At 40.8% G+C, this 10,815-nt stretch overlaps 2 protein-coding genes and 1 non-coding gene across 8 annotated transcripts in view; 1 reads left to right on the top strand and 2 right to left on the bottom strand.

Moving 5' to 3' along the window:
• The first annotated feature begins 16 nt into the window (after window positions 1-16).
• trnai-aau (transfer RNA isoleucine (anticodon AAU)) lies at window positions 17-90 on the top strand. The gene has a single exon. It is a non-coding gene; the product is annotated as a tRNA-Ile (tRNA).
• Window positions 91-3,703: 3,613 nt separating this feature from the next.
• LOC105356403 (NACHT, LRR and PYD domains-containing protein 3-like) lies at window positions 3,704-6,852 on the bottom strand. The gene is made up of 2 exons (XM_078936017.1): window positions 6,555-6,852; window positions 3,704-5,565 (listed from the first exon to the last, which is right to left on the bottom strand). Exons 1-2 carry the CDS (start codon window positions 6,850-6,852, stop codon window positions 3,836-3,838), a joined length of 2,028 nt encoding a protein of 675 aa, XP_078792143.1. The 3' UTR covers window positions 3,704-3,835.
• A 307-nt stretch (window positions 6,853-7,159) lies between these two features.
• adamtsl3 (ADAMTS-like 3) overlaps window positions 7,160-10,815 on the bottom strand; it is a 126,747-nt gene continuing 123,091 nt past the window's right edge. For 4 of the 6 annotated variants that reach the window (XM_023965892.2, XM_023965894.2, XM_078936405.1 and 1 more), the window contains one exon: window positions 7,160-9,342. In XM_023965892.2, the coding sequence (XP_023821660.1) occupies window positions 9,233-9,342 (110 nt within the window). In that variant the 3' untranslated portion in view covers window positions 7,160-9,232. The remainder of the gene's footprint in view (window positions 9,343-10,815) is intronic. The other 2 variants (XM_023965893.2, XM_078936404.1) reach the window with 1 other exon arrangement.

The raw sequence follows: 10,815 nt of genomic DNA, 5'->3' as shown, positions 1-10,815 counted from the left end.
TTTAAATAACGCGCACGGCCGGTTAGCTCAGTTGGTTAGAGCGTGGTGCTAATAACGCCAAGGTCGCGGGTTCGATCCCCGTACGGGCCAACATGTTTTGTATTAATGTCTGAGGTTATATGGTTTATATTTTTTATGACGTGATGTTTTCCTGGGCCCTGTTTCAGAAATGAGGTTAAGTGTAAACTCTGAGTGCGTTAACCCTGAAATCAGGGAAACCCTGGGTTTTCCGTTTCAAAATGGGAGGTTTGTTAAACCGGAGAAAGCAGAGTAAGTCAAACCCGTTTCTGAAAGATAGGTAACTTATACTCGGAGTCAGCGTCCATAGTTACTTACGCTGTGAACCTAACCTGGTCGGGAGCAGGTTTTATTCTTTAAACTCAAGGTTTCTGCCGGTCCCCTCCCCTTTTTAAAGACGAAGCGGTATTTTTCGCTTTAACCTTCATTGCCCAAATTTCAGTCACACAGAGACAAGTGACAAGAATGGCTTGTCCTTTTTTGGAGGACCCAATAGACGAGGAGGCTGCATTAATTCGTAGAGAATTACATTTACGTCGTGCGAGGATTTTGAGACCTAGACTCGATTTTTTGGCATTTCCCCATACGTTTTTGTTTGAGCGTTACCGTTTTTCGTTGCAGTCAATTACATATATACAATGAAAACAACATTAGATATGTATTGCTATGTAGATGTTTCATATGTCAAATATTGTCAACAAAGCCTACCTCCATGACATGCTCAAATTTGACCTGATTGAATTATGTTTTTATACTTCATTTTTAGCTGCTGCCATGTTCTTTTAATTCCTGCAGGATTATTGCATCTACATGAAAATGAAATCAGGGACATTGAATTAGATTAATGTAACAATTACTTTTTGGAAACACAATTTGCTAGCACTGCTTACTTTCTTAATCCCATATATACCACTTGATCAATACAAGGGTAGACATAAGGTCACTTTTAAAAACACAATTGCATGTATTAATATTAAACTGACCAACGTTTGCAAGAGGGGAAGGTTAACAAAAAATTCCTCTAAACATTACCGACGTTAAATGCATTTTTCCCCCAGGTTTTCCCCCACACTGTGCAGCATTTCATGCAATTACACCAGGAATAACACTTCAAAAGTACACCTAAATATCGCCATTTTTTATTTCACACCTTACGCTATTTAAAAAGTTATTACAGCCAATATTTTATAACAATGATTTAAATGCAAACTTACCTATTAACTTGAGCAGCTATGTTTTCAACGCTAACTGTCTCTGTTTTGCAGATGCAGCGGTGTTGCTTGTCTTCCTGAATATGTGCTCATATTCACTGTAACTCTGCAGCAGCACGTCAAGTTCAGCTGGCGAAAAATACGCAGACCTCTTTTTTTCCACGGTTGCCATGGTGACTCGTAATATCTGCGCTCCATTGATAATGGCTTCTTATAGTCGCGGTGCGCACGCTTAACTCCGAATCAGTCCACTCAGAATTGATCGACCTAACTCCGATCAGGTTCTCTGAAACAGAAAACTCTGAGTTGTTAATCTCTCGATTGACCAACTCAGAGTTCAAGTTTAACCTCAGAGTTGGTTGAACCTCCTTTCTGAAACAGGCCCCTGGAGTTATAGCAGCAATGTCTACTATATGATTAAGTGGAGCAAATCAAAGATACTTCAGGCCACCAAACTTTACCTCAAGAGCAATTGTCAATAAGATATTTAACCTGAAAATAAAGAACCCCTGTTGTGCATTGAGCATCCCCATTATTTCAAATATAACTTTTTAAAACTTTAAACAAACAGTAAACTAAAATATAAGCATATACAACATATAACACATCCCATTTGCACATCCTTACAGCTCTTTCCAATCAGATGAAAAGGCTGTCAAACTTTTTGAGTTTCTTGCACATGTCATCCTCAACGCAGCTTTCCATTCTGTTCTTGATGAGTTCTGACAGTTTCCTGTAGAAAGCCTTTGCCCACCGACATTCTAAGCATTGTGCTGATATGTTGCAAACTTTGTGGAGCACCGTAACTAACTTCTCATTGCCGCTGACCTCACAACGTTTAAGTACCCATTCTCCCCATGCCTCCCACATGTCATCATCTGTGAAATTCACTGTAATGCTTTCTTGGATATTTACAGACTCTGGATCTGTGTTATACAAATCATTCCATATGGCTCTGGAGGGAAAGGAGACCAAAAAAGATTAAAAAACACAAATTCAATAGACATTCACTGTATTTGTGCTGCTAAAATCCAAACACTTACACAACTGTTTTTAGAGGCTCTGGGGTCAAGTTTTTGAGTGACAGCAGACCTTCGTGGGTCACTCGATTTCCCTCCATCCTGTGCAAACAAGAGAGAAAATTCAAAAGTGAAATTTTAACATATTTAAAATGAATTCCACTGGGTGTTAAACAACTGTTTAGATCAGGCATGTCCAAAGTCCGGCTGGTGGGAAAAATGCAGCCCGCATTCATATATGCACCAGGCTCCTCTGATAAAATGAATAATAAGCGGCCTCCAGCATTTTTTCAAAAAACCGTGGGTTCGATTTCTTGATTGTTTTTGGCTAAATTACATTTTGAGCCGTTGTAAACCTGTGGCAACACCAAAACAGAGTCCTGTGACATTTCTAGTTTCTAAAATGGTTTCTAAAATGTCAACTGCAAAAAAAAAAAAAAACGAAAGTACACAATGACCAGGACAAGTGGAAACTGCCGTATGGTTTTTTTTGTGAAATATGAAAAAAACTGTCTTCCTAATGGACTGTAGGCTGAGGCTGTTTTTGAAGATTCCAATGTTTATCAAGAGAGACTCTAAGACAACACATGCTAACTACAACAAGCTAACTGGGAATGAACAGTGCAAAAGATTGACAAGTTGACAGTAATTTTGGAATTGAATGGCCGTGGTGGGGGGGTAGGGGAGTTGTCATCTGATCAGTACATTGCAGGTTCAATTCCCGCCTTGCCAGCCCATGTGTCAAAGTGTCCTTTGCCTCTGGAACCTCTGGGAGTTTGGTGTCAGTGAATGGGACTGTAACTGGTAAATTGCTTTGGGCCTTTCAGGAAGGCTCTATACAAGGGTCATTTACCATAAAATGTTCATTATATAATGAATTTTCATTTTATGGTATTTAAATAGTTCAAATAACTGCACCCCTGGTTTAGACCTTAACAGCTTCAAATATGTCAAAGACACTTTCTTACCACAGCTCTTTAAGTGTTTTCTTCACTTGTATGGCATTACAAAGCTCCTGTAGTTCTTCATCGCCTATTTCCGACCATCCAAGCCTTGACAAAGAATGGAAAACATAAAGCGTCATCTGAGACACAGCAGCTTTACTCTTTACCACCAGAGATGTTGCTGGCAACAATCAAATATCACACATTCTCTGACATACCATAACTCTTTGACCGTTTACGCGATCAACTTAAATTGTTGATTGCAATTGTTGATTGCGTAGGCACTTCTCTACTGTAAAGTGTTGCACATCAGCCCAAAGCTGCTTTTCTGTGCTTCAAAATCCGCTGGAATTACGTTCAATCCCTTAGTGGTTGAAGAGTTACGGTAGTCGGAAGAACGTCAACACTGGAGGTGAAGCTCTGGTGTTGACGGGTTAAACTTGAGAAGGTCTTCTGTATTTTGAACAAATCTTACCCAAGGTAGGTGATTGTGTCTGAAAGTTTCAGCACATCTGCAATGACCTGAACTGCACCCATGTCAAGGTTGTTTTCTCCTAGCCTTGAAGACAAAGCTGTGTAGTAAGCAGAGGAGCTCTAACCCTACAGGCTCATTAGAGGGTAAAAACAAAAATTTACCTGGAACTCACCAAAGGCTCTCACATCTAACCAAGAGTGGTTGAATATCTCTCAGTGCATCACAGCTGACTCCAGTTCCAGTGAGATCCAGCTCAGATATTTGGCCCTTTGTTAGATTTAGGAAGTACTTTAAGGCATTGTAATCCGTCTGAGAAAGCGTCTCATCGCTGACATTTATTTGTAGTTTCTCTGGCTGCACCGCCAGGGCTAATGAAGGGTCTTGTTGCTCAAAAAGACAGTGTAAAGAGTTAAGAATATGAGCTCCGTTTTCACAAAACCTTGTGAGATCTGAGACAATTTTTTGGCGGAAGGCTTCAGCTTTTTCTTTGCAGCAACACAATCCAACTTGCCTCCCTAGGACAGTCGCATTCCGGTTGGACAAGATTCCCGACAGGAAGCGATAAAACAGGTCCAAGTGGCCGTTTGTCGCCTCCCCAAGACTGGATTTGCTCAGAGGATCGACGGGTAAAGGTTGGTCCGTCACTGCACAGTAAAGTGCAGCAAAAAACTCTTGAATAGTGAGGTGGGCGAAGGAGAAAACGTCCTCTGTGTAGCCGGGCTTTTGTGCGACCATTTTGTCCAGGAAGGTGCTCAGAAAACCGCATCCCTCTAAAGCTGCGACTTCTTGGTCGCTGCCGTAGAACAGAGTTTGGTGCTCCATCAGCTTTCGGTAGGCAAGTTTACCCAATTTCAGCACAATGTCAGAAAACTGCTGGGCGGTTCCTTGGTGGTCTGTCCAAGCTCCCCTTTGTGTGTGAGAATGAATCATGGCGACGAGATAATGGACATAGATATCGGTCATGGTCTTTGGGCTTTCTCCAGAAAGATCTTTACTCTGTTTTAGGATGCAGCAAACAATGCAACAAAAGGCAGGTATGAAGCACAGGGTCAACAAAAGCTCATTGGCTGAGACTGCTGCAAACATGCTGCTAGCTAGTGCAGGATCTTGAAAGTATCGTGAAAAGAAATCACAAACTTCTGCCAGAGAAAAACCAGTGATGAGAACAAAGCGGTCAACGCAGCCCACTGGGATGTGGTTGGTAGCAGCGGGCCGACTCGTGAGTAAGACGGAAGCCCTCGGCAGCAGTTCACCGAACAACAAACTTCCCAAAATATCCGTTAGCGCTGCTTCCTCATCCGGCTCGTTCACAAACACGTCGGCATCGCAGTTCCTGTATTGTCTGAACTCGTCAAAACCGTCCAGGATGATCAGCAGTTTGTCATCACAGGCGAGGATGTTGTCCAGTACTTTAGAGAGGTGTTTGTTTTTGCGCAGAACTAAATCTCTGAAGTTTGTAGGTTCCTCAACAAGGTTCAAGTCTCGAAAGCTCATGTGAATAATGAAGTCAAACGCCAGGTAGTCCTCGCTTCCCCCAAAGTCGAAGAGGATTTTCTGCACCAGCATGGTTTTCCCGATCCCCGCCACTCCTGTCACCAGAACTTTCTTGACTGGACGCGCTCCATTTGCTCTGGAGAACAGTTCTGAGGGTGCGATTGTCCTCTGTGCCACCGACCTCTGCTGCAAACACAACCGCTTCTGTCCAAAAGTGAGGACCTCATGCTTTTTGATCTCCAACACCTGGTGTCCGTCAACAAGCAGGAGGTTGACGTATTGTTTCAGAAAAAGGATTTTCTCGCCATGTCGGCTGTTGTGAAAGAGCATGCTCTCACTCCTCCGCCTCAAAATGTCCTTGTGCTTTTGGCGAACTTTGTTGTACTCTGTAAAGCAAAAGCATATTCATTCTTTGCTTTAAAGACCCACTCTGATGAAACACAGTTTTTTTTTTTCATGTTCTTGTGTTATTTTTTTCCACGATGGAGACATTTATAAAGGAAATTAAGCACAAAATTGCATTTCTAAATATTTCTATTTTCAAATTGTGAATCAGGAGCAAAAAAAATGGGGTGTAAAAAAGATTGTCTAATTCGCGCTTTTACAGAAAAGACACTGGTTTATATTTTATTGTTATTATAAATAGAAAAGATTTTTTATGGCACAAACAGAACAAAGAAAATAGCCTTTCTTTTAAAATATGAAATATATTTTGACAGAGGTCACTTCCTTTCAAAATAAAAGACACCTTGTCTCATCATCAAATATAGAGCAAATTTAGCAGGTAGTGTAGGGATGGGGGGGGGGGGGGGCGCTACGGTTTATGGGGCATCTCAGCCAGAAATTTGTTAATCTAACTAACAAAAATTAAATCACACCCAATTAAGTGGCGCTTATCATATTGTACCGCATTGTATTATTGTATTTTTCAGACCTTAGGGCATCCTTGAATTTGATCAAAAATAGAAAATTTTCCCTATTATCCAGTGCGTCTTCAGGATATATTCTGGCTGTGCTTACTTACCTCAAACTGGTTTTCTGTGCTAAACTGTGCTCAAAAATCTGTCAAAATGTTTGGTCGAACTATGAAGTCGAACTGCTTGGTGGATCGTTGGGGCATTATGGCTACTATGGTCAGAAGCCTTGCAGGGTGATAAATTACTGTACATTTTTTAGTTTTCTTTAGTTTTTACTTTTACAGTTACTTTTTAAAATTAAAAACTTGTTTTTTAACCAGAGAGCCACAATAGAGGGGTAAAACAGCTGCATGTGGCTCCAGAGTCACAGGACGCAGAGCCCTGTTCTAGCATTAAGGGACGTTTTTACTAACAGCAACTCATGACTATAGGGGATCTTTAAAAGATACTGCATCTCTGCGTGTGGTGTCACATACCTAAACACTGCAGCCCTGCTGCTTTGGCTTCGTTAGAAACCTGATGATGACTTTTGATGGAGAGAAAAAGCTGCGCCGCCTCCTCGCCTTTGCACTCCAGAATGTCCAGCACCTTCCGGACTCTTCCTCGGCATCCCGGGTGTCCCAGCACATCCTCGCGGTCGTCTCGAGTGAACACCTCCTGAGTCACTAAAACCTCCAGCAGAGAGTCGATCTGCTCCTCCAGTTCATCCACAAGGGAAACTCTCAGCCTTCTTATTGCTGTCAAACTGGAGTTAGGAGCATCCTTTTCAAACATCTTTCATTTGAAATGACAGTGAAAGACAATCTGCTGCAATCGCAATGGGACTTGATCCTTCCTCTGCTTAGGGTTATCCAAGAGGTATTTCCCCTTTTCAGTTTGAAAAAACAGAATGCATTTAAACACAGAAAGAGGAAGTGATGAAACCTTTTATCTAATCATGGAAGAGGTCATCATGACGGTGCAAAGGAGAAAATTGGGTTTATAATCCAAGAACATCCCTTTATTGGCCTAATTTTAATATAATCTGGAAAAGAAAACTCATAAAAAATGTAAAAAGAAGACAAAACCAACAACCACAGTATAAAAAAAAGGAATGTGTTTATTTCTTAACAAACTGAGCATCAGCAGAGAGCAACACACTTCAAACACAGGGAGCTGCAGGGAAATAAATGCTTCAAACCCCATCCCAGCTATTATTTACACAGCTATGCACAAAGAAAAAAAATAAGAAAAATAAATAGAAACATAGAAAATATCTACACAAGTTTAAAAGCAAGTAAAAGTATCAACACCTCAAAGACAGACCCATCCATCTTTCCTGCTAAGGTACTCCAGATGTTACCCAGGACACGGTGAAGGTAAAAGTGCAAAACCTCGCTGGACAAAGCTGACTCATCCCTTTGTGTTCCCTTTGGTGTGAACCACCGTGTGAGCAGAGTGACAGGAGAGAAGGTTAGAAAAACAGAATAAACTGGGATTTGTTACATGTGTGGGGATCATTGGGCTACTTCAACACTAAGTGGTTAAACACACATTTAGAAACGTCTGTGTATATATATATATATATATATATATATATATATATATATATATACATATATATATATATATATATATATATATATATATATATATATATATATATATATGTATCGGATAATTATGAAAATAACCCCAGCAAGCTGTGTTTTTAACAAAGCTTTGATGAGTTCGAGTGCAAAAAAAGTATTTTTTCCCCCCACATACCTTTACCAGTAGTGCAACCCCATTCACACCTATCCTATTACATCTTTCAAAAGATGTAATTCTGCCCTTTTTTACTTCTAACCTGGTCTGAGATTTACTTTGTGTTCAATCTGAATATTTGGGTTTTCAATCCTTTCAGTTCTCTGATTTGTCTTGCTGAATTTTAGTGAAGTCCAGTGGTTTTCCCAAAATCGATTTCTTTTCACAGAACTCATGAATATGAGGTCAATTAGGTTATAAAAATGTCTCTTAAGTGACCAACCTATTAAGCTAAGTTCACACCGCCCTCGGGGATGCGCATTCAAGCAGCCACTTTTGAAGAAAGATCGCCGCAAATGCGCGTAAATGTGTGTTTCTTTCAACACTTTCGTGTTCATGTGAAGCTATATAACTTTTTACGACTATTTTCAGTCTCTAGGTACAAAAACGTGCAGCGGCTGAACGCATGTTGACGGTTAAATCAGGACCAATTTGACCAATCAGGCAGTTCGATTTTGTAGCTACGCATGGACGTCGTCCTTTTTAATTCACAGAAGCACCAAGCATCTAAAAAAAATGATCATGGAGAAATTCATAAATGCGGTTTGTGTCCAGAATTCGATGACGCCAAGCCTTTTAAATATCGGAGTTGAAGCTGAGAAGGAAAAAGCCTGGAGCAAGAGTCATGAGATTTGCGCTGCTTTAATATTTTGCATTCAGCCTCTTCCACCTGTAGATGGCAGACATGTGCTAGTAAACAGTAGAAAAAGAAGCCCCTCCCTGCTTGTCCAGTCTGAACTTAAGGCTTAAGTGCGTTCTTGAAAGGGTGTCACATGCCTGGTGTGAACATAGCTTGAAACTGATGGGGGAATTTCAATCCTTCGTGTCAGAATCGGAAAGTTTAGGAAGGGTGTAAAAACTAAATATTTTGCTGAGCCCCTACACATGAAGAGCAGCTGAAAAGTAAAAAATAAAAATAAAAAGATTGAGTAACCACAGTTTAAGGTGGTTTTCGGTTTACTTATTCACTGCTGCTCCAGAAAACCCCCCTAAGATTATCTGTGATATCATCCACGTTGGCGGGTCAGCTGTTGACATGTAACTTCCCCTTTCAGAAGTTTCTTTTGTTTGTTTTTTTAAGTTTCTTTTCGAAAGGGACATTTTTGAGGAGAAACAGTGAGGTTCTTCCTTTTTTGGCGCTCTCAATGAAGGAAACCCAGTTGTGCAGTTTTACACTGGCAAAAAAGGGGGAACGTCAAAACCACTTTGGTTATGAGAAAAACGAAAAACATTCAAACGTTCCTCTACAATCATCCATCCCACACCCGTCACTGAAGACAGGAGAGGGCGAAGCTTTGGAGTCTCTGCTGGGACCTTCCCCAAACATTCCAGGACTTGTGTGCACTCCCACGCCGCCACCGCCGCCACCTCAGGTGTTCCGGCACGACACACAGCAGCGCCTCTTAAACTGGGGCAGTGGGCAGAGCTCCAGCTGACGGACCTTCTCACAGTACCTGGTGCTGTCTTGACACTCTCCTGCTAGAATGACAGAGGAAAAATGACATTGTCTCCTTTCTGGGCCGAAACAGGAACATCCTGTAGTATTGATATGTCACCATTTACCGTCATAAATGTCAGAGTTTAATGAAGTTCTAATACAGGTAATTCCTTTTTAGGGGTTTTAGACACTTATTTACTAAGCCCGTGTCCTGACATGGAAAAAATATAATAGATCTCGTTCGCACAAATTAATATTCTGTTCCCACAAGAACATATTTCGTTCCCACGAAATACTATTTCGTTCCCTTAAAATAATTAATTGATGCGAATGAAATAATTATTCACGTCATAGGTCATTCGTAAACACGGATATGCTCTCCATCCAATATAAGATAAATATAATAAGATTTATGATACCTAAGCTTCCTGCTTCGCCATATGATTCACCGGACAAAGCTCCTAGCTCCGCCGCGGAGCTCTTTTGCATGTCATGCCGGCATTCGGGCAGCTAGCTGGCCGATAGACAGACAGCCGGCTGATATTGTAGTTTAGGGTCGAATAGGAATCATAATATTCAGGACTTGTCTTTTATTAACATACTCTTTAGCAGTCGCTTTACATCCGAACGCTAGTAGGCTACATGCTACCTAGCCCATCATTAACCTGTTATTCACGTCACAGGCAATAAACACGGATGTGAGCAATATCCTAAATCTTATGATATTTTTCCTATAGTTATTGAGACAAAAATACATTGATCATTCTTGTTTTTCATTTTCCTTTCTTGAACGAATCTGGGTCACAGAGACACGGAAGTTACCGCTGAAAGTGGCTTTTGCAGCCAGATGGAGAGCATATCGGTGTTTATGAATGACTTATGACGTGAATAATTATTTCGTTCGGACAAATTAATTTCATGGTTCTCACGAGTTAATTATTTCGAGGAAACAAATTAGTATTTCGTGGGAAGAAGATATTAATTTGTGGGAACGAGATTTATTATTTTATTTTTTTTCCATTCTGTTCTTACTCCTTATTCTCTTCTTTCACTTTCAGCTTCTCTCATCAGGGGTTGCCACAGCGAAACAACCCTCCCACGAGGATGTGTCGCATGGTTAGCTTGGCAATGTTTTACGCCGGATGCCCTTCCTGACGCAACCCTCTCAATCCAACCGGGCACAGCAGCAAAGAAGGGAATGAGAGAAACCTGGAATCGAACCCTGGTTTCACAGACGGAAGGCGCCGCAAACCAGCACGAGCTAAACCGGCGTTCTTACTCCTTCTTCTATCTTTACTTAACTCTGCATAACTAAATTATTATTTTTAATAATAGAAGTCAAATTTGGCAGGGGCTGTGACTTATATTGAGGTGCAACTTATATCTGTTTCTTTTTTTGTGTATCAGTATTTGCCAGTGACAGCAAGACAGTTGATAAAGCACCACAACCAAAAATATTTTTCTAATCTGTACCAGGAAGATAATATGAAGTTCCTCGAAATGTATTCTTGTAT

The sequence above is a fragment of the Oryzias latipes genome, chromosome 18, assembly GCF_053564925.1.
Source record: "Oryzias latipes strain Hd-rR chromosome 18, Olatipes_Hd-rR_3.1".
NCBI lineage: Eukaryota > Metazoa > Chordata > Actinopteri > Beloniformes > Adrianichthyidae > Oryzias > Oryzias latipes.
This window is presented reverse-complemented; position numbering and strand designations above follow the sequence as displayed.

Bases quoted from the DNA above. Each gene is read 5' to 3' on its own strand.
- LOC105356403 (XM_078936017.1), bottom strand. From the start codon at position 6,852: ATGTTTGAAAAGGATGCTCCTAACTCCAGTTTGACAGCAATAAGAAGG. The intron at 5,566-6,554 runs GTATGTGACACC...GCAAAGAATGAA, and splicing joins AGCAGGGCTGCAGTGTTTAG to TATGCTTTTGCTTTACAGAG.